General features: G+C 38.2%; 1 protein-coding gene across 4 annotated transcripts in view; it reads left to right on the plus strand.

The window, feature by feature from the left end:
- Window positions 1–24731, plus strand: part of ADGRB3 (adhesion G protein-coupled receptor B3) — a 722049-nt gene that overhangs the window by 298540 nt on the left and 398778 nt on the right. For all 4 annotated transcript variants that reach the window (XM_073905165.1, XM_073905166.1, XM_073905164.1 and 1 more), the window contains 2 exons: window positions 7480–7644; window positions 8094–8258. In XM_073905165.1, the coding sequence (XP_073761266.1) occupies window positions 7480–7644; window positions 8094–8258 (330 nt within the window). The remainder of the gene's footprint in view (window positions 1–7479; window positions 7645–8093; window positions 8259–24731) is intronic.

Consider the following 24731-nt stretch of genomic DNA (forward strand, 5'->3'; position numbering starts at 1 on the left):
TGCTAGTTGAAAGATGGAAGGAACCAATGATTCAAGTTTGGGCCTCTTTGTTTCAGTTTTGACAGTTCTTATTCTGATACAATTTGTGTAGTAAAGTACAAATAATATAGAGCATAGGGATAAGTAGTAATTGAGTGACAGATTGAAGACTAAAAGAAATGAAAGAATTATTGACAAATTAGTTTTCATTTATAGGCTGCAATAAATATAAATGAATTTAATTTAATGATTCAGTGGCAAACACAGTGGTCTGGAAATCAGAAGACACAAATTAATGTTCAGTCCCAATCTTTAATTATCAATATTTACTTAAACAACCTATTCATCTTCTCTGTGCCTCAATTTTCTCATTTGTAAAATGGAGCCAGCATCCATTACCCTGCTATCTCAGAGAATTGTTACGTGATTAAAATTAGGTGAAAGAATCTTGAAAAGTAAAAAACAACAAAGTGGAGGATACTTATCATGATTTTTATAATATTACTTTAAAAGTAAAAGATTTGGCTGGGACACCTGGGTGGGTCAGCTGGTTAAGCATCTTCCTTCGGCTCAGGTCATGATCCCAGGGTCCTGGGATCAAGTCCCGCATCGGGCTCCATTCTCATCAAGGAGCCTGCTTCTCCCTCTGCCTGCTGCTCCCCCTGCTTGTGCTCTCTCTCTCTCTCTCTCTCTCTGACAAATAAATAAATAAAAATCTTTAAAAAATAATAAAAGTAAAGGATTTAGAAGAAATAGGTAAAATAAATTCAGGCTATAGTTTTTGAGCTCTGTTTCTTACAGACAGCCTTAATCATAGACTCAAATTTGTAGAGGAGGACTTTAAATTTCCCTTCTACGCTTCGAAGACTCCCAGCTAGTTTAAGAATCAAAAACTCAAAGTTTTATTACGTGTGTACAGAGGCCCAATAATGAAATTGAGACCTAAAGAAATGACCAAGGCAGACAGTTTTTGTACTTTTTAGACAGAGACAATAAATCTGTGAGGAAATGACAGAACAAAGAAAACTTAATTTGGGGAGCTTCAATTAATAAGGCATTCTGAACAGAATTTGGGCCAGAGTAGTAAATTAGAAAAAAGTAACAAGAGTTATTTATATAGACTTCTAGGCTCTACAGTTCCTATCTCTGGTGATAAGGATGTCCCTTTGCCTCTTAGTACAGAGAGGGTACCTTTCATCTGGGAGATGGGCTTCTTGCTTTCTGGGGACAAGGGGCAGGGGCATAGTATTCTTTTGGCATTGGCTGTTTCTTAAGTAACTTTTATTTAAAATAATCGACATGTCAAAGTGGCACATTTGGGGGTGGCCTGACCTTGGCCCCTACAAATTACTTCTGCACAGTTTGTACTAGGGAGAAGTACATATATAAGGGCTCATGCCAGTCTGTGGGGCCAAGCCATGTCCCACTCGTTAGTCCTGCATTTGAGAAATGCATTCCTGTGAATCCAGAACCTCAATAGAGAGATCCTGCCAGGTTGTATTTTTCAGGTATGTTCATAGTCTCTTACAAAACCTGAGAAAAAATGAAAGAATCACCCAAGGATAGGTCATCAGGAACAAAGCTGGACCCAAATATCTCTGTTATCTAGAGCAAGGGGCTTCAGTCTCCTATGGACCTAAAGTTTGATTCCTCAGCAAGTAAGAGAGGGTGATGTGCCCACAGTCTCTCTGCAGGGAACCCTTTCAGTGAGGACAGTGAGCAGGAAGATGCTAAACATTTGCCTGACCTTGGTTCAAAAGTCTCTGGTTGTCTCTGCATGAGAATGTTATAATTTGAAACTCAAATGCTACCTCATTAACCTGTTCTTTAATTAATTTGCAATTTGTCTTCTTAACCTTCTGGTCTATCGTATAGCAATTGTATTCACTTTGTGTCATTTCAGATTTTTACCATTGTTCTGGTGATCTTCCAGTGTTTATGAATTTTTTTTAAAGAATTTATTTATTTATTCATGAGAGAAAGAGGGAGAGAGAGGGAGAGAGAGAGAAGCAGAGGGAGAAGCAGGCTCCCAAGGAGCAGGGAGCCCGATGTGGGACTCGATCCCAGGACCCTGGGATCATGACCTGAGTCGAAGGCAGACGTTTAACCATCTGAGCCACCCAGGCACCCCCAGTGTTTATGAATTTTTAAAAAACTGTATTTTTATTAATCTTGGCTTGCTTTCTTTTATTATTTTTTATGCAAACTTTGTCTTAACTTACTTCCCAACTATTTTTTATTCTTCTTAGCCTTACTTTAATAACTTGCTTCTATTTTTAATTCTAATTTTTAAATGATATTTCATTTTTATTTTTCCCCTTTTGTGAGTTATTTTAAAATGGCCAATGGGAACCAGGTTTATGCTCTCCAGCATATGCCCAAAGCAAGAGGTTGGCTTTTGATATTTCAGTGTTATACCGTCAAGAGGTCTTTCCAGTTCCTGAGTAACTCCCAACTCAATAAAAATCTGTGCTTTCCAAATTTGCCATCACTAAATCAGATAGTTTCATACCATAGGACAGAATTCTCCCCAAACTCCTCCCTATAGATAGCTTCATCAATCAGCAATAACCAACCCAAAAGAGTTGCCAAAATGATAGTTTTATTATCCAAAATATTCATGGCTTTATCTTGTGGTGGTTGTTCTCCAACCTAGTCTATATTGTCACCAGTTATTGGTAAAGATGTGAAAATTGACTAAAACACGATATTTTCATTAAAATGTATCACAGAATTTAATTTGGCCTCTGTACATGGCAGACAGGAGAACACAATTGTAACTCTCTATATATGGCAGGAGGAAGTTCATATAACAAAGTAAACCCCAGGAATCTAGCAATTTAGCCTTCACAATTTTAATTATTCTGGGTCCAGAAAATCTAGCAATGTGTCACATTGCTGAAGGGAAACTTTAACTGTCCCCAGGGTGATATTGTGGTATAAGGAAACACATTGCATAATGGTAAGACAGGCTGATCTCTCAGCATTCTTCTGGCTTCAAAACACAACCTTATTATTCTTTATTCTTAGTCACCTTTGTAAGATGGTTCATAAATTAATAGGCATTTGGAGTTTCTAAATTGAAAAATGACACTATAAAAAAAATCCAACTGCAAATGCTTATGATGGAAATGAAGAGAAATTGAAAAAGTCTAATAAGAACCTGTTAAATCTTAGCCTAGCTGCATATTATAGAAAAAATTATGTACTTTAATGCAATATTTACCAAACAGCACTCCAAAAAGGGGGGAAAAATGGAAAAGAAAGGAGGGATGATTACATTTCAAATACATTTGGGAGGCACGGTTTCAAACAAAGTTAATTTAATGTAGGACTCCCTGCATTTTGATAATGGCATCATAAATTCAACATGTTCAAAATAGACAGTTTGATTTCAGGGCTATATACCCCTTGACCTGTTTGAATCCTACTCTAACCCAGTTCAGTAAAAGGGTCCACCGTCGACCGTTTTAGTAAGCCAGAGATCTAGAAGTCATCCTTGATTCTCTGATTTTCTATATCCCACTACCAACCTATCAGCTCTATATCTAGAAAATATCACAAATTCATCCCCTTCTCTCTATCTCGACGGATATACTGTAATCTAGGCCACTATCCCCTCTGTCTGGGCTACCATATAGTCCCCTAACATCTTACAATACTGATCCTTGTTTCTGTACAATGCATTCTAATCACAACTGCAAAATTAAGTGCTAAAGTAGAAATTCTGTCACATCACGTCCCTACTTTGAAATCCTCTCATAGCTTCTGATCTTACTTGGTCACACAGGCTGCAGGGCCCTGTGCATTTGTCTTCTGCACACTATTGAACCCATCTCCTGCCACTCGCCGCCCCTTCTTGTGATCCTCACAAGCCCCAGCCTTTTCTCTTCTCTGGAATACACAAAACTTTCTTGACCTCGGGACTTGGCTCTTGTGTAGAGATTTTCACAGATCCTCACATTTCTGGCTCCTGTTAGTGACTCAGGACTCAGCTCTAATGTGTTTATTTCTGAGAGGCATGGCGGAGCATCCCCTGTCACATTGCTCTTTTTCCTCACATTGTCCTTATCACACTTCTGGCTGAAACTCTCTTGTTCATTCATTTATTTACTTGTTTATCATCTGTCTCCAAAACCCCCTCAGAGTACATGTTCCATGAGAACAGAGCTTGGTGGGCCTTTATCACCACAGTTTTCCCAGAGTCTAGTAGAGTCAGTCACATGTAGCTTCTTTGTACATCTTCAACAGTGAGTTCATTAGAAGACTCCAAGAAGAGGTTTGGAGTATTTCCATTTTCCCAAATTATTGGTAAGACTTTTCTGACTGAATGACAAGATGTTAATGATCTTTCAATAGGAACACAGGTTTAGAAAGAAAGCTTTGAAGTATTTTCAAATTTTGGAATCTGCAATGATTCTGGGGTATATCTCTTACAATGCTGAAAGTCTGTGATATACAGGGGTGGGTGGATGGTAGGGAGAGGGTTGATTTTCTCTGTTGTCTCCATCCTCAACCAAGTGGAAAGCAAACCTGAATGCAAGGGTTGAAGGATTCCCAGTTAAACATCAGGTAAAAACAAACAAAAAAGGAGTCCCTTCATTTCTTGTAGTACTTAGATAAATGGTTTTAAAAAAATATATTAAATAGATCATATGATGAATGGTTTTTATTTTTAAACATCTCAACATTTATACCTGAAATATAATGCATATGTCATTCTCGGAAATGCTTAAATATCTAAGACAGAACTCTTAATTTCCACTTCTCAAAAATCCTCCACTTTTTCCCAATTCAGTAAAATAATATTAGCATTTCTGAAAGGTCTTGGGGCGGATGTCCCTAAAAATAACACAATTAGTGATTTTTTTTTAATTCTAGGATATTAAACCGAAAAAAATGAAATAAAACAATATCCCACATTTGGCACTAAAAGACATTCTTTCTGTTGTCTAATGCTTTAAATTAAATTGACATATCTCTCTGGTTCTAACTTCTCAATTTTCCATTTTCCCCGTAACTTTGACTTATCACTCTGAAGGAATATTGGGTTTTCCTCTTTTTCCTCAGTTACTTTGTCAAATCGAGTCTTTCATAATGGTGCAGTTAATGTTTAATAAAAGGGACTTCTAGTTCTCAGTGTAAAATAGAACACCAAAAACATCCACTTGATATGTCTTCAGTTTCATTGCTATATCTTTTCTGTAACTAACTTTATAAACTGTATGTATCTAAAATACTTGTTTTGTTGATGTTTATGGTAATGATGAACCTCAAAAGGTCCCTGAAATGTCTAATGTTAACTCAATCTTGAACTTTCATCAAATCATAAAATGTATACATTATCAGAAAGGACTGAACAACTAATACTACAAATGTATGAATTTAAAATGTTTTATTTATTTATTTATTTATTTATTTATTTATTTATTTTACTAATGGTGATGAAAAGTCTTCTTTCAGGAAAAGCCAACGGAGCAAAACACTTCACAAATATTCTCATTTTTCCTAATCTCTTTTCAGCAAGGTCTTTTCTTATTCCTCACCGATAATACAACACCCTGCCAAATTATCTTCTCTCTGATTTCCACATTTGACTTGCTCATTCCTGACTCCACATCTTAGCTGGAAAGACTTATCCTCTCTTCTTTGCCAGTGAGTCTGTAACTGTTACATTCATTTAAAAAATTAAAAAAAAAAATCTACAAGTTTACCTCAAACCAGAATTCTCAAGGACATCACATATTCCTTTATTCTAGTCACTTAGCATTGAATCAGGTTGAAATCACCTAATTCATCTTTGTTTATGTGTTGCTTTCTGAATGTTTTCAAAAATTTGAATACCTGTACATTCTTTTGCCAATAGATGGTAAGGTGCAGGCATGAATCTTATTTTTTTAAATTCTTCTAAGAATGTCTAGGATAGATAGTAAGGGTTCATAATGCAAGCTCAATAAGTATTAATCTTGAAAGGCAAAGTTCTGAAATGAAAAATGCACTCATCTTCAAAGCCAAGCTAGAGAAGAAATGGATAATTTATAGCATTCCATTGATTCACTAGCCTTTTCTTGTTTGTCTAGCGAATAAGATTGTAGCAGGTACTTTTAATAAAGTGAAATGCTAAGATTACATGAATGGAATGATTAAATTGGCATTTTGTGATTTTTAATCTCACAAAGGGTTTATTAAGTACAGCCAGTTACCTATTAAACAATCTTCTTTTAAATAGCTACCTACAAGGCCTGAAATTAGGTTGACAGCACTTACACATATTCTGCCAAGCTTTTTCATTTCTTTAGATGGGTGGATAGGTTTTCACAGCAGTATTATCTTATGTTGGAACTTTGGATTTATGGTGAATTCTCTTTTACTGTAATGAAACTCAGAACCATGGAATGATATGGGAAAAAGTAGACAGTCATATATGAGTGCATTTATAACACTTATACTCTAGTTTATGCATTCTAAATTGAGTAAATATTTTTGCCCGCTTCCTTTGCATACTTGCATTTTGTGGCCTATGGGATTATGCCTTTGTGAATGCTGTCTCCTTTGTCTAAATTATCCAAATCTCACCATATTAATCTAACATAATCACCCTAAGTAGTTGTGATCCATCCTCTGAAAGCCTTCATGTGCCATGTTAGAATGTTACTGCTTTTAACCTTTTATTTACTTATTTGTGTGCATGATGTAATTCTCCTAAATTACAAGGTTTTTGAGGGTGGGATTCATATTCTTTTAATTTCTGTATTTCTTATAGCATCTATCACATTATTCCTCATTATTCTGCAAGGGTTGTCTGAAACTTCACTTTGTCAAAGAAGCCCAGGCCCTCCAAGCTCTTAGTGTCTTGAAATTATCCTTTGAAGCAATACTATATAATTAATTTATTTAACATGTAATTAGTTGCTTAATTCATTATAGGGGTTCCTTCTTTAAAACGTGAGCTCTATGAGTTATTGATCAGTTATTTATTTCGTTCACTGCTCTGTGTACTCCTCACCTAGCCCAAGGTCTTGCATTGTTGAGTAATCAATAAATATTTTGAAGCAATAAGTGTTTCAAAAGAGATACTGGAGGGGCACCTGGGTGGCTCAGTCATTAAGCATCTGCCTTCAGCTCATGTCATGATCTCAGGGTCCTGGGGTCGAGCCCTGCATGGGGCTCCCTGCTCGGCAGGAATCCTCTTCTCCCTCTCATACTACCCCTTCTTGTGTTCCTTCTCTCGCTGTGTCTCTCTGTCAAATAAATAAATGAAATATTAAAAAAAAAAAGAGAGAAAGATCCTGGATACATAAAAGGAAATAGAAGTGAGAAAATAAGGTAATAGTAGTTTGGGGGTAATAAAAACGTTTAATGCCAATATGACTTTCCATTGTCTTCACTTAGAGTCCCTTGGTTGGGACTCACCTCCAGGGTTAGTTTTATGTGGTACTTTCTGTACAGCCTTCTCTATTGGAACATCTCCTTACACTGTCTCTCTTTCTGCTTTGGCAGTTGATGGACAGTGGCAAGAGTGGAGTTCGTGGAGTCAGTGCTCAGTGACATGCTCGAATGGGACCCAGCAGAGAAGCCGGCAATGCACTGCAGCGGCTCATGGGGGCTCTGAATGCAGAGGGCCATGGGCGGAAAGCAGGGAGTGCTATAACCCTGAGTGCACAGGTGAGGCCTGATGACTACATTTAAAGAATGCCTGCCATTTATACAATGTGATAGAACCATGCCAGTCATGGAATAATCAGATAATTACATATTTCTCATAAATGAAGCCAATTGTACAAGAGCTCATTCTACTGTATGTCACACTAATAAAGCAACAAAATTCTGGAGATGCTTAGATCAAATATAGATTAAATTGATAAGGTTTAGCACTGAACTTGTACTTTTTACAAGTAAGTTTCAGTGTCTATTTGAAGATTCTGACAAACTTACATAAACTTAGGTTAATCACAGTGTTCTATATTTGACTAGCAAGTTAAATGTTTGAATAGGGTTTATTCATAGTGGTAGATTAATAAAAATTGAGCAAACAGTAATGGTCCTCAGATTTTGAACTTCTTAAAACAGTTGCAGTAGGGCTACTGCCATTGACCATGACACATTTCTTTCAGCCAACGGTCAGTGGAATCAGTGGGGTCATTGGAGCGGATGTTCCAAGTCCTGTGATGGTGGCTGGGAAAGGCGAATGAGGACGTGTCAAGGTGTAGCAGTAACAGGCCAGCAATGTGAAGGCACCGGCGAAGAAGTTAGAAGATGCAGTGAGCAGCGATGTCCTGGTGAGAACGAACTGACGTGATCTCAATGGAAACATGTTGTTACCTGAAAAAAAAAAAAAAGGATTAGAACTCTCATCATGAAGGGCAGTACTTCCTCCATTGGAGGACTGCTAATGATAAGCAGCAATTTACTTTTTCCATAATGTATGGGGTTTCCTCTGTTTATGTGTCGTAGACGATTTCTTCCATGGGTTTTTTTAAGGTATTTGCTGGAAAATCACATTGAAAAATGTGATAATACAAAGGAAGCGACATTGAACAATAACATGGCTAGATAAGATTTAAATTGGCTGGGGGTACTTTTTTTTCACTATGTTCATGAAATATTTGTTTACTGAGAATACAAAAACAGTTGCCTTTTATTACTTATGGTGGAAATAGAAAGACATAAGTGTTAGATAGCTAAGTGAGAAAATAAAGAGATGATGTTGAAATTAAGAAACTTTTAAATTCTGCTGTTAGTCTGTCTCCGTGTAGGACTTTGGACATCCCCATTCCCTTGCCCTTGGGCCATTTTCTATTATGAGGAACACATTTTGAAATGAAAACATAAGGTCTTAATTGGTAGTGAAAGAATGGAAATGTTGTTATGGTAAAGGATCTTACATATAAGCATAGAAAAAAAGGAAAGGTCAAAAATTGCCCAGATTATTGATCATATATTTAAAAAAAAATCATTTACAACAAAGATTCCTTCCAAATTGTTCATACATTCCGTAAAATATTATTGACATACTGAAGACTCAATAAATAAATGAAAATTAGGATTTTAGAATGATATCATAGGCAAAGTTGCTATAAGCATGCTAGAAAAATGATAGGATGAAAATTCTAAGTTTCACAGCTGGGTATAAAGTGCTGAACTTAAAGAATCTGAAGACCCTATTAGAGTCCATTTGCTGCTACTAATGGTTGGTGGGCAAGCTAGCTTATCTCTCTGGCTATCTGGTTCCAGTAGGTATGGAGAGAACAGCTGTTTGAGGTTCCTTTTCAGTTCAGAAAGTAGTAGATTTCTGTCTCTACCAAACATGAGTACATCAATTTAGAAAACAACAACAACAACACTAACAACAAAACAAGGCATTCTAAGAGATAACCCTGAGTCAAAACTTTGTATTTCCCCGTAGCCAGAATTCTAAAGACTTCTCACAGTCCAACACTAATATCAATAGAAACTGGACTCTAAGAGTAACAATATGTCAGTAGGATGTTTTTAGACCTTAGAAAAGATTAAAATTAGCTTTGTTAATTCTTAAGGCCACATAATTCAGAACAATAAGAAGGAACCAGCAAGTAGGATTTTTGTTGAGGAGACCTATACAAGAGAAGTACTGTGAAATTCCGCCTGTGGTGCAGAAGAAGTAAGAAGTGTTTAAACAAAAACATGTATATGACCAGGAAGAAGTTTCATTAGGACAGTAGTCATGGTTAAATAAGACCCTTCTAATATTTCAAGTTATGTAAACTACTGTGAGCATACCAAGGTTCATAACTGGTCTTTTAAAACTGTCTTTCATCTGCATATATAGAGTTAAAATGGTGTTGCTGCAATCAAATTTACAAAGATTGCCACCTGCTGTTTGGAAAACATTTTACATATCTATTTACTCAAAGGATATTATACCTTATATGCTAGGTTTGTTAGATGGCTTTCATGATTTAAGGCAGTTTGAAAAATTATCACATAAACCTATAATTTTTTATATTTTATACATATGTGATATTATATATTGGTGGTATTTTTTGTGGTATATATATATATATATATATTTGGTATTAACATTTTCCTTTTACTCTCTTCAATAATATGATTTGAAATCTCCTGAAATCACCAAGTATATAAATAATGTTTTCTAATTAAAATGAATTATTGAATCAGCTAAATAATTCACAAACTAGTGCTTATACAAGGATAAAATGAATTAATATATTACCAAGCTTTTGAAAATATCCTAAACTGGTACCTTTATACAAATCAGCATTATCCATCAAAAATTATATATGACAATTAATTTCAAAAATGCCTCTGCCTCTGGACAGAGTGTTTTCACCAAGATAAAGATTTCCTTTCTATTTATCCTTTATCTTTCCTGTGTGCAAGTATCTCATTCCCACCTTATTTTGTCAAGAGAGCAGGATTTATAAATAACACAGTTTTCCATAGTGGATTTGATTTATATATTGGCATTCCAACCTCTGCACAATTGCTTCTCTGTGGTCAATATGTATTATTTTTGTGTCCAGCATACTGGACTCTGAGAGTAATGACATGTCAGTAAGGTTTTTTTACAGTTTAAAAAATATCTAAAATTAGTTTTGTTAATTCTTGAGGCCATGTGAATTCAAAATAAGAAGCAATCCTAACTTCCACCATTATATTGCTCCAAATTTATATATTGACAATATAAGTTGAGAAAACTTTCAAATTTTCTCAATAGTTACTAAGGCATTTTTCTATTTTTGTCACTGACAAAACCTCAACAAATATTTCTTTTAAAACAATGTGTTTTTTTCCTAGTATTATTTTTCATACTGTTTATTCTTAACTTTTCTTCAGATTGCTGGAAACTACTAGTATTTATTTTTATGCTTCACTTAATTTGGATGCAAAACAAATTAATCAAGTTTGCCAAGAGATCCTCTCTTGTCAGGAAGGAGAAGTATAATATACGCACATCTTTGTCTGGATAATTAATGAAAATAATGATTAATCATCTGGATTTAATCAAAAGCTGTTACGATGTCTACTAAAAATAGAAAATGAAAAATATTTTCCCAAAGAGAATAAGATTCTTTTACTGGTAAATAGATAAAGTAAACATATGAAAAAGAATATCATTACCAAAAATATGATATTATTTTTGTCTTCGTAAGAAAAGGGAATCAGAGAGATGAAAAAATTATATATGTATATTTTAAAAACCGTTAGTTGAGGAATAGAGTAGCTACAGGGGAGACAATTAAGTTGCCTAATTTTTAAATTGGTCAAATTCACTAAATAACGATTTCATTGATCTCCATCTCATTGTGCATCCCCAGACTTTGAGGGTTAAAATAGTAGAAAGGTAATAGCTTCTCTGATTTTGTATTGCTACAGTGCGAAAACATACTATTTTTAGGGTTTGTGTTTTTTTCCCAATATTTCCCTGGTTAATATCCTTCAGAAGGCAGATGTTACTGATGAATTGGTCTACGTAAACTTGCAGGCTTCCCGGGAACTCCTTGCTCTGTTCCCAGGGGAGGGGCTGGCTATTGCTGGAGCTCCAATTCTTGGATCTGTTATTCTTTAGTCATTAAGAATAATGGCTAGTTGGGTTGTGCCATTCATGGGTAGATGTTAAACCTCATTTATACTTAAAATGTACTTTTGGAGTTACATTTGCTTTATTTGCAAACGGTGAGTGAAGGCTACATGTTGAGTGTGCTGAGAGAAACTTGGGAAATAAGAGAGCCATATCATAAATGTACACAGTAATAGCAACTTAGACCAGAGACGTAGCAATGATTGTGATATTTAACTCATAAGTATTCACACCAAAGGCAGTCAGCAATAATGTTTGTAATCCCAAACTTGTCTTGAACATTGTACTGCATTCATATTCAAATTTGTGTCCTGTAATATGGTGACTATAAGCCCCCTCCCCATGTAGGAGAAATGCCATTCTGGGAGTGACTATTCCTTATCTTTGTAAGGTTGCTGTCCAATGGGATTATGTTTTCTTTGGAGACCAAGAGAGATTTAATTTGGGTCTGAGTGATATTCTTTTAATTTAGCTTTGGTAGGAAGAATCACAAAGCTTGCTTATTCTGAGCTCCTGTCTTCTTTGGGCGCCTCTATTCATTGTCCAGACATGTGCTTTCAAATTTTAGCAGACCTAAGAATTACCCAGAGAGTTTGTTAAAACACAGATTCCTAAGCCAAACCCCCAGAGCTTCTGATTCAGTAGGTCCAGTATGGGCCTTCGAATTTGCATATCTAACAAACCCTCAGGTGATGTTGATGATACTGTAGATTACCCTTTGCAAATTACCCTTTGGGTTACACTGGGCTATAGTAAAGATAAGTGAGTAAATAAATACATACATACTAGGTGATAAAATTAACAAAAAAATGGAAAGCAGTTCTCCACCTCAGCTACACTGGTCAAAATTGTGATCTATCCTGAACAAGGTTGCAGAATTTTATTTTGTTTATTCCACTTTATAAATATTGAGGGATTGTTCCTGTAATCAATTAGTACAGGCAATCCAATTCAAGTCTCCGTAGCCAACTCGTTCTTCATCCCAAATAAGATCTCTTTATAGTTGTCACTTAAAAAAAGAACAGGGCTATTGACTAGTCCTTGTGGACAAAATGGAATGATTTACTCATTTTCAGATTTTCAGTTCTCCAATCCCTATTGTTCCTGTTCCATGGAGAGCAGAAGAAACAGTTTGGTATCAATGGAACACGTTTGCTATAAAGCTGTGCACTGGCAGGACACAGATCTTCTGTAATCCTGCCATCCCATCCCCAACAACTCTCTTCCTCAGCAGGAGGGCATTTTCACTGCCTCTTACCCTTCAAGGTTATTAGCTACTATCTACTTAACCAGGTATATAATATTTGGGGGGCAGGGGAGAGGGCAGGTGTCAGAGAGCAGGATGAGGTCTTAGCTCATCTTCAGTTCCCAGTTGGAGGAGTGCTGAATTAATCACCATCACTACATTTGTTTCTGATAGAGACAAGTTTAACCAGTTAGTAAGTCAGCCTTCTAAATTGTGTGGACCACTGTATTTTATTTTATTTTATTAAAGATTTTATTTATTTGAGGGAGAGAGAATGAGAAAGAAAGAGAGAGAGAGAGCACATGAGAGGGGGGAGGGTCAGAGGGAGAAGCAGACTCCCCGCCGAACAGGGAACCCAATGTGGGACTCGATCCCGGGACTCCAGAATATGACCTGAGCCGAAGGCAGGCGCTTAACCAACTGAGCCATCCTGAGCCATCCAGGCGCCCATGGACCACTGTATTTTAAAGTTAAATGTAACCCTTATTAGAAACCCAAATATGTGAGTGTAAAATTAAAGTATACTACTCTATATTGAAATACTCACATACAAATTGGCACCTGCTCCACCTTTTTCATTCCAAACCACAAGGGTAATCACTAATAGTGCTTTTAAAAGGCCCCTACTCCATTAGGATTTTTATTATTTTTCTAGCAAATGTCCTGTGTTTATCCTCTGAGGAATTATATTATTGCCTGTTCAGTTTCTAAAGGTTAAGGCAGATGTTTTCACTGAAGATTTTTGGACATAGCAAACAATGTTGCACCCAAGTGTTCACACCAGTCACTGACCTAAAACCAATCTCTGAGTTCAGTGTTGACAGTAGGTGGCACTAGATATTGACGTCTTTCATCTCAATGTTCTCTTTGTTCTTGCCAAGTCACCTCAGATACATTCTAAAAAGTAGGGAAATAAACTAGAACTTGAAGATACCCCATAGGCAAGAGAGATTACCTATTGCTTAAAAAACATCTAAGAAAGTATCTGATCCTCCTGGAAAAGCATGGGTTTTATTACCTATTCCAGTGCACAGTTCTGCAACAAATCAGCTAAATTTTATAGGCAGAATTAAGGAAGAACCACTGGGGGTCTAAAATAACTAATGTGTATACCAGATAGTACTATACGTCCATTATTCAAACCTGTTTCTATGGAGATAATTATTGTCACAGTTTGTCTTATCAGGTTGCTCATCAGATGAGACTTTGGGAAAACTCGCACAGCTTCTGTCACGGCAGAAACCAAACAAGCAATTTATTGTAATCTTATATTACCCTACCTGGTCCAATTTAGAAATATTTGGCAACATGCTGATCATTCTGAAATTGAAACAGAAAGTCGAAGCAGCATTTTTTACCATTTTTTATTTCTTCATCTCATCTGACATTGTTTTTATGGTAAAAATAAACATATTTTAGGAACCACTTAATTATTTCTAAATTAATACAATTAAAATTAATGCAATTAGTAAAACTGCTCTTTGGGTTTAAAGTTTACCAAAACCCTAAACCTTAGTATTCGTCCTTGTATGTCCTGACTTGTGAGTGACCCTAAGATCTTGCCCCTGGTAGTCTCTCTCTCCCTGTCTCTCTGGAACTATCACCTGTGAGCAGCACCCACAAATCTGCATTTTTATGTCTCATCTCTTGCAAACACCCAATAGAGCATTCCAGCTGGGGTAGCCAGTCATCCTCAGGGTCAGCAGAAGAGCTTTTCTGTCTGATCACCAAATCTATCTGGTCATCTGAAGTAATCTCTGATTCTTACCTTTCCTAGTGACGGATTCCACTTCCGTCAAGTCTTTCTCCAGCGGCCATGCTTTCTCTTCCCCTGGACAGCACCTGCTAGTGGGGAGGGCCAGTGTAACCTTAAGAGCCTGGGATGTGGAGTCAAAGTTTGGCTTTGGGCCTCAGTGTCCTCCTATGTAAAGTGGGGATAATAAGATGTGCCTCGGGGGATCATTTCAAGTATGAAATTATAAAATGCCACAGGTAATTACAGTTATTAAATAATTCCAGCCCGGGTCATCTTTGTCCATTACCCAAATTACTGCAACAACCACCTTTTCTAATCTCTTCCACATAAGTTTATCTGATTATTCTCCCCTTTCCTTGACCTTAGTCACGGATTCACTTGCTTCAAAAGAAAAAAAAAAAATGCTACGGCTCCTCATTACTTGCCCAATTCGGTGCGTACTGGAGCCCTTGGGATTCTAGTGCCCCCATCTATCAGTTGATTAACTTTCGAGGGTCATCACCCTCTACTCGTTTATAGAGAAAATAGACACATAACATAACGGATCCCATCCCTGGTTCCTGGGTATGGAAGCACATATTCTGTCCTTACTCTGCTGCTTGCAGGTACTCACCTGGGCTCCCAGAGAGTCCCTGTCCTGTCTCCACCTTCACCTGCTGACATGGGAGCATTTTGGGAGCTCAACCCATTAAAAACCGTCTCCTCCTTTAATCATTCTTATTTCTCCCACAATTGCATGAGTGCTTTCTTCTTTGAACCCCTATAGACTTGCTTTGTGCTTCCCTTCTTATGTATTGCCATCTAACTTTATTATTATATGTTATTATATCTCTTAGCTAGAATTCCACCTCGTTACAGATGAGTTATCTATTTTCAGACTCCCAAATCCCCTCTTAGTTGAATGTACACCATTAGACACATGACCTTTTGAATGTTTTTATTCCATATCATAAACATTGTACCTGGACCATTTGTATAAAGTACAATATACGATACAAAATACAGTAATTTGTGTAAAAGCATGTGAATAAAAATTTTGAAATGACTATGATAGTAATACCTTACCTTTCATAATCATTTTATTCTTTCAAAATGCTGTTAGTTTGTCTAAGTAGATTTTGAATAGACTTTCTTAGAACACATACTATTTTTATTTTGTAGTTACAATTGGTGGCATGAGCCTTCCTTCCTTAGAAATAAATCATTGAGATGTTGGAGGTAAGAAAAATATGTATTTTCATAGCAAGTTACTCAATTTGCCCAAATCTCAGCCCTGCATATACTTACAGGCCAGAGCTCCTCGAGGCTGTCTCATAGCCACCTGTCAGGCTAGGATTGGTCCCAGGTATACACATATAGAGATTCTGAAGGCCTCAGGGTAGCTGGCAAGACAGGAGGATGTGGCCGTCAGCCTCCAGCCTAGAGTAGTCTTGCCCGTTACCCTAGTGTGCCTCCAAATGTTATCATTTTCTACATGTGCCTTGACCTGGAAAAGGTGATGAAGCACAGTTATCCTCACCAGTTCCTAAGATAATATAAAAAATGCAAATAAACACAATTCTCTAGCAGCATACCCCAGTACAAAACTTGTCTCACTTAAAGTTAATAAATAGTTACTTAGAACTATTCCTCACAATTAAAGTTAGCTATCTTTTATTATTATTATTATTATTAATCTTGTTAACAGGTTGGAACTAGAGTGACCTTGTCTGCTAAGTTGAAATACAGGATTAAAACTAAGTTAATCAGATTTTTTCCAGCGTGTGTATGTAGAAACACCATCCACTCCTCAAACAGGCAATGCAACACACATAGTCTGCTAATGAATTTAAAGTTTGTGGTTTGCTATCTCTGAGACTTAGAGACAGATTTTTGCAAAATATATAAATACCTTGTTTACCGCTACAACAAATGCTTAGTGATAGTGTAAGATTCTCAGAAAATGAACGGAGAGGCTTATTTGATTGACGTACGTCTACCGACCACCTCCTCAAGGAGTGATTTTTCTAATGCCTTGGTTTCCTCATGTTTAAAAAGAGAGTAATAATTGTATCTACTTCATTCTTAATATGAGAATTAGATGAATTAAAAAATGTAATGCACTTGAAAGAGTGCCTAAGTAGATTTTGAATAGACTTTCTTAGAACACATACTATTTTTATTTTGTGGTTACAATTGGTGGCATGAGCCTTCCTTCCTTAGAAATAAATCATTGAGAGGTTGGAGGTAAGAAAAATATGTATTTTCATAGCAAGTTACTCAATTTGCCCAAATCTCAGCCCTGCATATACTTACAGGCCAGAGCTCCTCGAGGCTCTCATAGCCACCTGTCAGGCTAGGATTGGTCCCAGGTATACACATATAGAGATTCCGAAGGCCTCAGGGTAGCTGGCAAGATGATATGTACATGTTGCTGTTATAATTATATGTTCTTTCAACTTGACACCGATAAAAACCATTTCTATGGGAGGAATGCTATTACAAAACACATTTGATAAACACCCTTCTTTTCCCCCTGAGACCTTAGCAGCACCGTGAATTCTGCACATGAGTGTGTTCCCCTGCTGAAAGTTAAAGCTGTAAGCTGTGTGAGCACAGAGACCAGATCTCTCATTCACCTCTGCATCCCCCAGCAGAGGGAATTCCCAAAACATAAGAATTAATGAACTGCCAGCAAGTGAAATTTGAAATTGGGGTCATGCATAGTGTATGTTTTTTTTTTCCTTTCCTTTCCTTTCCTTCTTCCTTCCTTTCTTTCCTCCTGCCCTCCGTTCTTTCTTTGTTTCTTTCTTTGTTTCTTTGTTTCTTTCTTTGTTTCTTTGTTTCTTTCTTTCTTTCTTCCTTCCTTTCTTTCTTTCTTTCTTTCTTTCTTTCTTTCTTTCTTTCTTTCTTTTTCTTCCTCTCTCTCTCTCTCTTTCCTTCCTTCCTTCTTTTCTTTTCCTGCATGCCAACTCTACAGTGTAGAATCAATTTCTCTTTAATACTGAAATTCTAGCATAGGGGTGAAAACTAATTTTCCACATCAAATTGACTTAAGCCCTGTATAATTTTTGCTATTTTTAAGAGACAGAAAATCAGTTTGAATAGACAGATTAACAGCTAATCACTAGGTAATTGCTACCTTGTTTTAAGACAGCATGCTAACTACATACTTGTGACTTCAAGTACAGTTGTATCTTATAAATGGGTTTTTATATCTTTGCACTAGTGATAGCAAACAGTGGGATCTTTCAGCTGATGAACAGAGTTGCTGTTCCATTTTGCTAAGGCACAAAAAACAAGAGTCCTTCATATTGCCCTACAATAATACGTTTTTATTTTGAGCATAGAGAGTGATGTGAGCTAATTGTATATTTTCTGATTTACAAAATATACATAGGTAGCATTGAACAGGAAAAAAAAAATTAACACAAATCTCTCCCTTTAGCTTGTGTTTTTGTCTTGAGCTTTAGTTCCATACACCAACTGCCTTTCTGATATACTAAGAGGTGCTCAACTACCTCAAACTCAAAACTATTTTCAGCGTCTACCCTCCCAACTGGTACCTTCCTCCTGTGCTCTAACTGAGGCTGTAGCACAGCACTCTTCCTGGACACCTGGCTTTCATCTTTTATTTCTCTCCCTTCCTCACCTCCTACATCCAGCCCTGGAGCTGAGCCCATTCTCTGTCCTGGATAGATTTTTGAATCCACTGGCTTCCCTTCCTGTTTCCACTTCCCGTGATGCCACGCCCCTTCCCTACTCACCCCATTTAGGTTGTCACAGGCCGTGCCTTCAGTCTCACTTTTCTTCAATCCATTCCCCAAACTACATGTATAGCATTCAACACATTATAACAAATTTTCCTTGCCCTTAAATTCAAACTCGTACTTTATCTTATCATATGTGACCCCTCCCCCTCCGGTAATTACCCACCTCTACTCATCCCCAACTTTGTACTCTAGCCATTCTGAAATGTTCCCAATTTCTTGGATATACCAGGTTCTTTGTACCACCTTGAGCCATTCTGAAATGTTCTTTGTACCACCTCTACCCATTCTGTAATGTTCCCAATTTCTTTGATATACCAGGTTCTCCTTGCTGCCTGGGTCTTCCTACATGTGGTTCCCAAGGCACACTTTTCTCTTCCTCACTGGCCAACTCCTGTTATCCTTGGACATCCTTTCTGGAAATCTCCTAGTGATATACTCTCCCCCAGAGTACTCCTAGAGCATCCAGGACTTCTCAGATCATAGTGGGCATCCACTGTATTAAAATTTCTCCTCTTAGTGTCTCCCTCACCATCTTGCAAGTTGAGAGACCCTGACTATTTTTGTTCATTTTCTTTAGGTGCAGCATTTTACAAGGTAATTGGGACATTATGGGTGCTCAGTATCTGTAGAATGAATGAATTCCATAAGGGGCACTGAGGAGAGCCCAGAAAGTTTCCTACTACTGGGGGCTTCATAAACCTAAGATGGAAGAAAATAAATTTTTATTTTAATATCTAGGCAGTTTTGCTGTTGGTATGAGCATAAATACATATATTTTCTGAACTAAACTTTTTAAAGATACAATCTTCAATGAATGCCATATGACCTTTGTTGAAATATTTTAAGCAGATGGGATTTGACATTACTACTAAAACGCTGAAAACCCTGCAAATTTGCAAATTTGAATCTATGATTCCCCTATCATCTTCCTTTCTTATTATTTGTGCACTGTTTCCATCTGCAAGAAGCACAATGAATCCAAGGCTTTATGAATTGATGGTGGAGAAAAACAAAGTTTGTTGGCTTTTTTAAGTTTAAAAAATTACTGTGCTAATGTTTATTTGTTTTGTTTTTTGGTCTGGTTGAGGTAGGCCATACGTTGTCATTAGGGAAATGGAAATTAATAATTGAGTACTGTGGTTGGGTATATAGAGATCACACTGGAGAATTCTCAACAGGGTTCCATAGACTCTTACCAAGTCAGACACAGCCCTACAAAAGTCAACTTTTGTCAATATCTGGTACCCTGGAAACCCATTTTTGTTAATTTTTAAGAAAACTATAGTAGTTAACCTCCCTCTCTTTTCCTAAGTGAACATTCTTAACCTACAGCTGGTCTACTTACACACAGATATGCACACAGTCATACACACTGTCCTCAGTGCTTTGCAGAATCATCTCATTTTCTGTCATCTTAAGTAGTGAGGTAATGGAAAAATAGATCTTTTTTTTTTTTTTTTTTAAAAGATTTATTTGAGAGAGAGAGAGAGAGTGAGCACAAGCAGGGGGTAGGAGCAGAGCGGGGAGGGAGAAGCAGGCTCCCTGCTCAGGATCCCAGGACCTCAAGATTTGGGGCTGGATCCCAGGACTGGGTCCCAGGACCTCAAGATCATGACCTGAGCCAAAGGGGGATGCTTAACTGATTGAGCCACCTAGGTGTACCAAAAATAGATCTTTTGAAAGTATTTGGTAATTTTTGGCTTAAACTATATGAGTGTGTTCATATAGGCATTCACCTACCATTTGCTAGACTTCTAAGTACTTATGTGCTCTAGGAGTGAAACAAAACAGAAAAATTATTGTCTTCATGGTGCTCACATTCTAGAGGGAGAAGGCAATAAATAAACAATAATAATACTGCAAAGTAAGAAAGCTAGGAAAAAAGATGCAGAAGTTACCCTCGCCCTCTGTCTGCTGCTCTGCCTGCTTGCGCTCTCTCTGTCAAATAAATAAATAAAATCTTTAAAAAAAAAAAAAGATGCAGAAGTTAGAAGGTTAACAAGCATTTTGAAGAAGAATAAAACAGAGGAAAGTGTGGGAGTGTTTGAGAGAAGTCAGGAAGTCCCTGAAAAGGTAAGATTTCAGCAAAGATGAAAGGCAGTGAAGACACAAACCATGCAGACATTTGGGCGGGAGACGGAGGGATATCCTGGAAAGAAAGAGCAAGTGCACAAGCTCTGAGGTAAAAGCCGTCCTGGAGGATTGGAGAAGCATCAAAGGGGTCAGTGTAGCAGAGGGGGTGGGGGGCAGAATGTGGAGAGGGTGGGAGCTGAGGTAAGAGGCCAGATTGAAAGGCCTTGTAACTGAGGCTAGTTTTATCACTAAACGTCGTACTTACTGGAAAAGAAGAAATGTTTTTTTCCTCCAAGTACTGTACCTTAAAAAAAAAAAAAAAAAAAGCGCTAACCCATATTCCCCAGCTGACAGTTCCTACTTCTGCCCACCTTAATTTTGAACCTCATCAGTTTCAGGGTGAGCCCGGTAAACATTTCGCCCTATTGGCCCACTCGTGCCATCTAGTGGTTAACGCTTGCAATTACCCGAGTTTCTGACCACACAGCCGATGGTGGGGGAAGGGCGCAGGGAAGGGGGCTAACTTTTGGCAGAGTAACAATAGGTGTGAAAAGCTTTCTGAACCCACAACAGGGGAATGAGGAAGTCTAGGTTGCAAATTGCTTCTTCATTGCTTTGTGTCAAGATTAAATCAGAAACAAAAATTGAATGCTCTAGCTCCCTCATCAGTGGAGCTAAGTTTAAAAACATTGAAAAACAGAAAAAAAAAAAAAATAAAAGTGAAGTGAAAGTGAAGGATTAAAAATGAAGAGTTAATGAGGCAGGTTTTGAATAGAAGTTGGATGTGTAGATGGAACGACAAAAAAAAAAGAATAATTAGGTGCAATGGTACTAAGAAATTACTGGTGTGTCTTTATTAAAAAGGGACTAGTTGTTTTACATGGAATTCGATTATGTAATAAACTACGCATGATGTCCTTTGTGAGTTTTTAACATTTTTTTATGCTTTTCCTCCTTCTTATGTTCTAAAGTAGTTTTGGCTGACATTTACAGAAACACAGGAGAATGTGACCTGGTGTGGAATATTTGGAGGATGACAATTAATTCTGGGTGGCTGATGCATGGGAGAATAGACATGAGCCATAGCTGGAATGCTAGCTTGGAGCTTGCTAGAAGGGCCTTTATTTATCACAGGGAGCATACTTACCTTTATCCTGTCAGCCCTGGAGAACCATGGAAAGGTTTTAAGCAGCAAGTTATGGGATTAAACTTCATTTGGGAGATTACTTTGTTAATATGGCATGAAAATGGGATTAGAGGTAGAAGATACGAGAGAATAAATAGCTCCACTTTATACCTAGTTCTTCAGCTGGGAAAGCAGGCATCATCCTTAACCCCTCAGTCCTTCGTTCCCCACATCAGTTAGTCTACTACTTTCTAAATTTATCTTGTGCCCACTTTTTCTTCATTTTTAGTCTAAACATCTGACCTAAAGCCACCGTCATTTCAGCGCTGAAGCACTACATTAACCCCTTCCACTGTCTTGCCCTACTTACTGCTCTCCCATCCCTGTTACCCATAGAGAGCAAACCGATCTTCTTAAAATTAAAAATTGAATTACATCGATCTTTTGTTTAACCCTTCCGTAGCTGCCTGCGAGGCCCTGTAGGCACTAATGTTAGCCAGTCTACCAGCCCATCACTCCACACTCTTCCCTAAAATTGTTCCCTCCAGCTCCACTGGTCTCAGGCCCCAACCTCTTCTCTGCTTCCAGGCCTTTGCACATACTGTTCACTCTGCCTAGAGCGCTTGCTGCCCTTCACACAGTCAGTCACAATTAAGCGTCGCTTCCTCCAGGAAGCCTGTTTCCATTCTTCAAAGTTTAGATTGAAATAACATTCTGTATTAACTATTGCAGACCTTGGGGCGCCTGGGTGGCTCAGTCGTTAAGCGTCTGCCTTTGGCTCAGGTCATGATCCCAGGGTGCTGGGATCGAGCCCCGCATCGGGCTCCCTGCTCGGCGGGAAGCCCGCTTCTCCCTCTGCCCACTCCCCCTGCTTGTGTTCCCTCTCCCGCTATGTCTCTCTCTGTCAAATAAATAAATAAAATCTTTAAAAAAAAAAAACTATTGCAGATCTTATCATAGTTGTGCTCAAGTAATGGTATGTTTAATTGTTTGCCTGAAAGCTCCATGAGGCAGAGAGCGCTGCTCTCATGCACCATTGATTTTCCCTAGAACAGAGCCTAGCATGTGTCAGGTCAATGCTGAATGAACCGATGAGGTTGTTCCCCTCATTCAGATGGGACAGGATGGATGCTTGGGTAAGCAATGGAGTTAGAATCATGGTAAGTTAAGGGAGGAGAAGGATAAGTAGAAGATGAATCTGATGGGTTTCGTTATGGGTACAAGATTAGAGGTATCATTAGCAGAGTTAGGGAATACAAGGAGAGGAAACAAGCAGCATTGGGGAGAAAAATGGTAGGAGTTGAAGTGTAGGCAGACTGACTCCGAGATTTCTTTGGAACAGGGAGAATAATCAGTAGAAAAGTGTCACTCGGCAGTTGGATGTGCCAGTCTAAAGCTCAAGAAAGACATCTGAACCAAAGAAACACATATGTGTTGCCAATACACAACTGGGTAGAGGGTGTATATCAAGGCTTGACTGCAACAAGCAAGTAAGAGTTGAGAGCAGAAGCCAAACTGGTGGAATTCTTACTGTGGCTCCAACATGTGCTAACTTCCTTCTTCCTACTATTTCCCCTTCACTGTCATTAATCTGGGCACCACCTAGCTGCATAGCAGTGACTAACCTCCCTCTCACAGTCTCACCTCTGGGCTTTGCCTTTTCTTCCTGACACTGTCACCCCTCCTCTTACGAGACACTGCCCTGGCCTCTTTGGCTATAGCAGGAGGTTGGACAGGGTAGCAGGGCCAGAAACATCTGCTCTTTGTGGGGTGCGGATCAGACAAAATGGGCAAAGTGGTTCCCAGCTGACTAGTCTCCATGGTCAGTGTGGAAGTGGGTGGCTGCAGGTGCTTGGTTGCATCCCTTAATTTATTTTTCTGCTGTTTCTAGTCTTGTGATATTGGAGGAGGGAGTGCTGTGGAGGGGCTGTCCCTACCTTTGCTTGAGTTGTACCATTTTTTTGTGATTTTTAAAAATTTTATTATTTTATATTTTTGATTTATGGTGACTCCACCCCTATTCATCACTGCCACTCCCAGGCCAGACTCAGTGGCAAATCCTGCTCTTGGGCCCTAGGAAAGGGCCAGGTCAGCCTGAGCCCTCCTGCCCCCTGTAACAGCCTGGACAGATAAGATAAGAGGAATGGTTTAAACATGTGGACATTTTAGAACTGAAAGTGACATTGAAGATCACCTATTTCACATCCTTCCTCTTCACAGATGAGAGCACCAAGGCCTTCAAATAAGAGGCTTCTCTGAGGTGACCGAGCTTGGGGGTATCTGCAGGACTAGATTCTAGAATCCTGACTCAGTCGCCTTTGCTTTGACTTCCTGCATATCCTCTTGGCTACTTCCAATTATTCAAAATAATTGCCCTCATGCTAAGTTAATAGTCTAAGTTCTCATTAAAATACTTAGGCAACACTTTCCAATTTAGGGAATCCTCGCTTGGTGGATGGTTTAGCAGTCAATTCAACCTTCACCAGCCCCATTTTCATAAAATGTGTCCACCTTATCCCACTGGTGATCTCCTAAAGGCCAAACCTAATGCACTCATCTCAGGCATTACTCACTGGACTGTCTCCATAGGGCTTTATGCTCTGACTTCTCCCTCCTCCTTGAGACCACTTTGTTTGGGGTCCTAGAAAGCTATTCTCTCTCAGGCCTCCACAAGGGACTTGGATAGTTCCTTCTTGGTCCTTGCTCCTTGGTCCCTGTGTCCTTTGCAGAATCATCCATGCCCTGCTTTTTCCTTTGTTAAATGCTTTCCTTAGATAATTTCTTTTTTTAAAAAAGATTTTATTTATTTATTTGAGAGAGAGAGAATGAGAGAGAGAGAGCACATGAGAGGGAAGAGGGTCAGAGGGAGAAGCAGACTCCCCGCCGAGCAGGGAGCCCGATGTGGGACTCGATCCCGGGACTCCAGGATCATGACCCGAGCCGAAGGCAGTCGCTTAACCAACTGAGCCACCCAGGCGCCCTCTTTAGATAATTTCTATGTATTAATAATAGTAATAATAGTGAACCCTTATTAAAAGTCTTACATGCATGGACTCATTTAATCTTCCCCAGTAATCTTACGAGGTAGAGATTAGTAGTCTTCTTTACCATATGGGAAAACAGGCAACAGAGAGGTGAATTATTATTATTATTGTTATTATTAATTATTAATTTTCAGATTCTAAACATTCTTTTTACTACATGGTGGTACCAGAGGA

This window comes from Callorhinus ursinus, unplaced genomic scaffold, assembly GCF_003265705.2.
Source record: "Callorhinus ursinus isolate GAN/ISIS: 27379988/994484 unplaced genomic scaffold, GSC_fseal_2.0 scaffold22, whole genome shotgun sequence".
In the NCBI taxonomy this organism is placed as follows: Eukaryota; Metazoa; Chordata; class Mammalia; order Carnivora; family Otariidae; genus Callorhinus; species Callorhinus ursinus.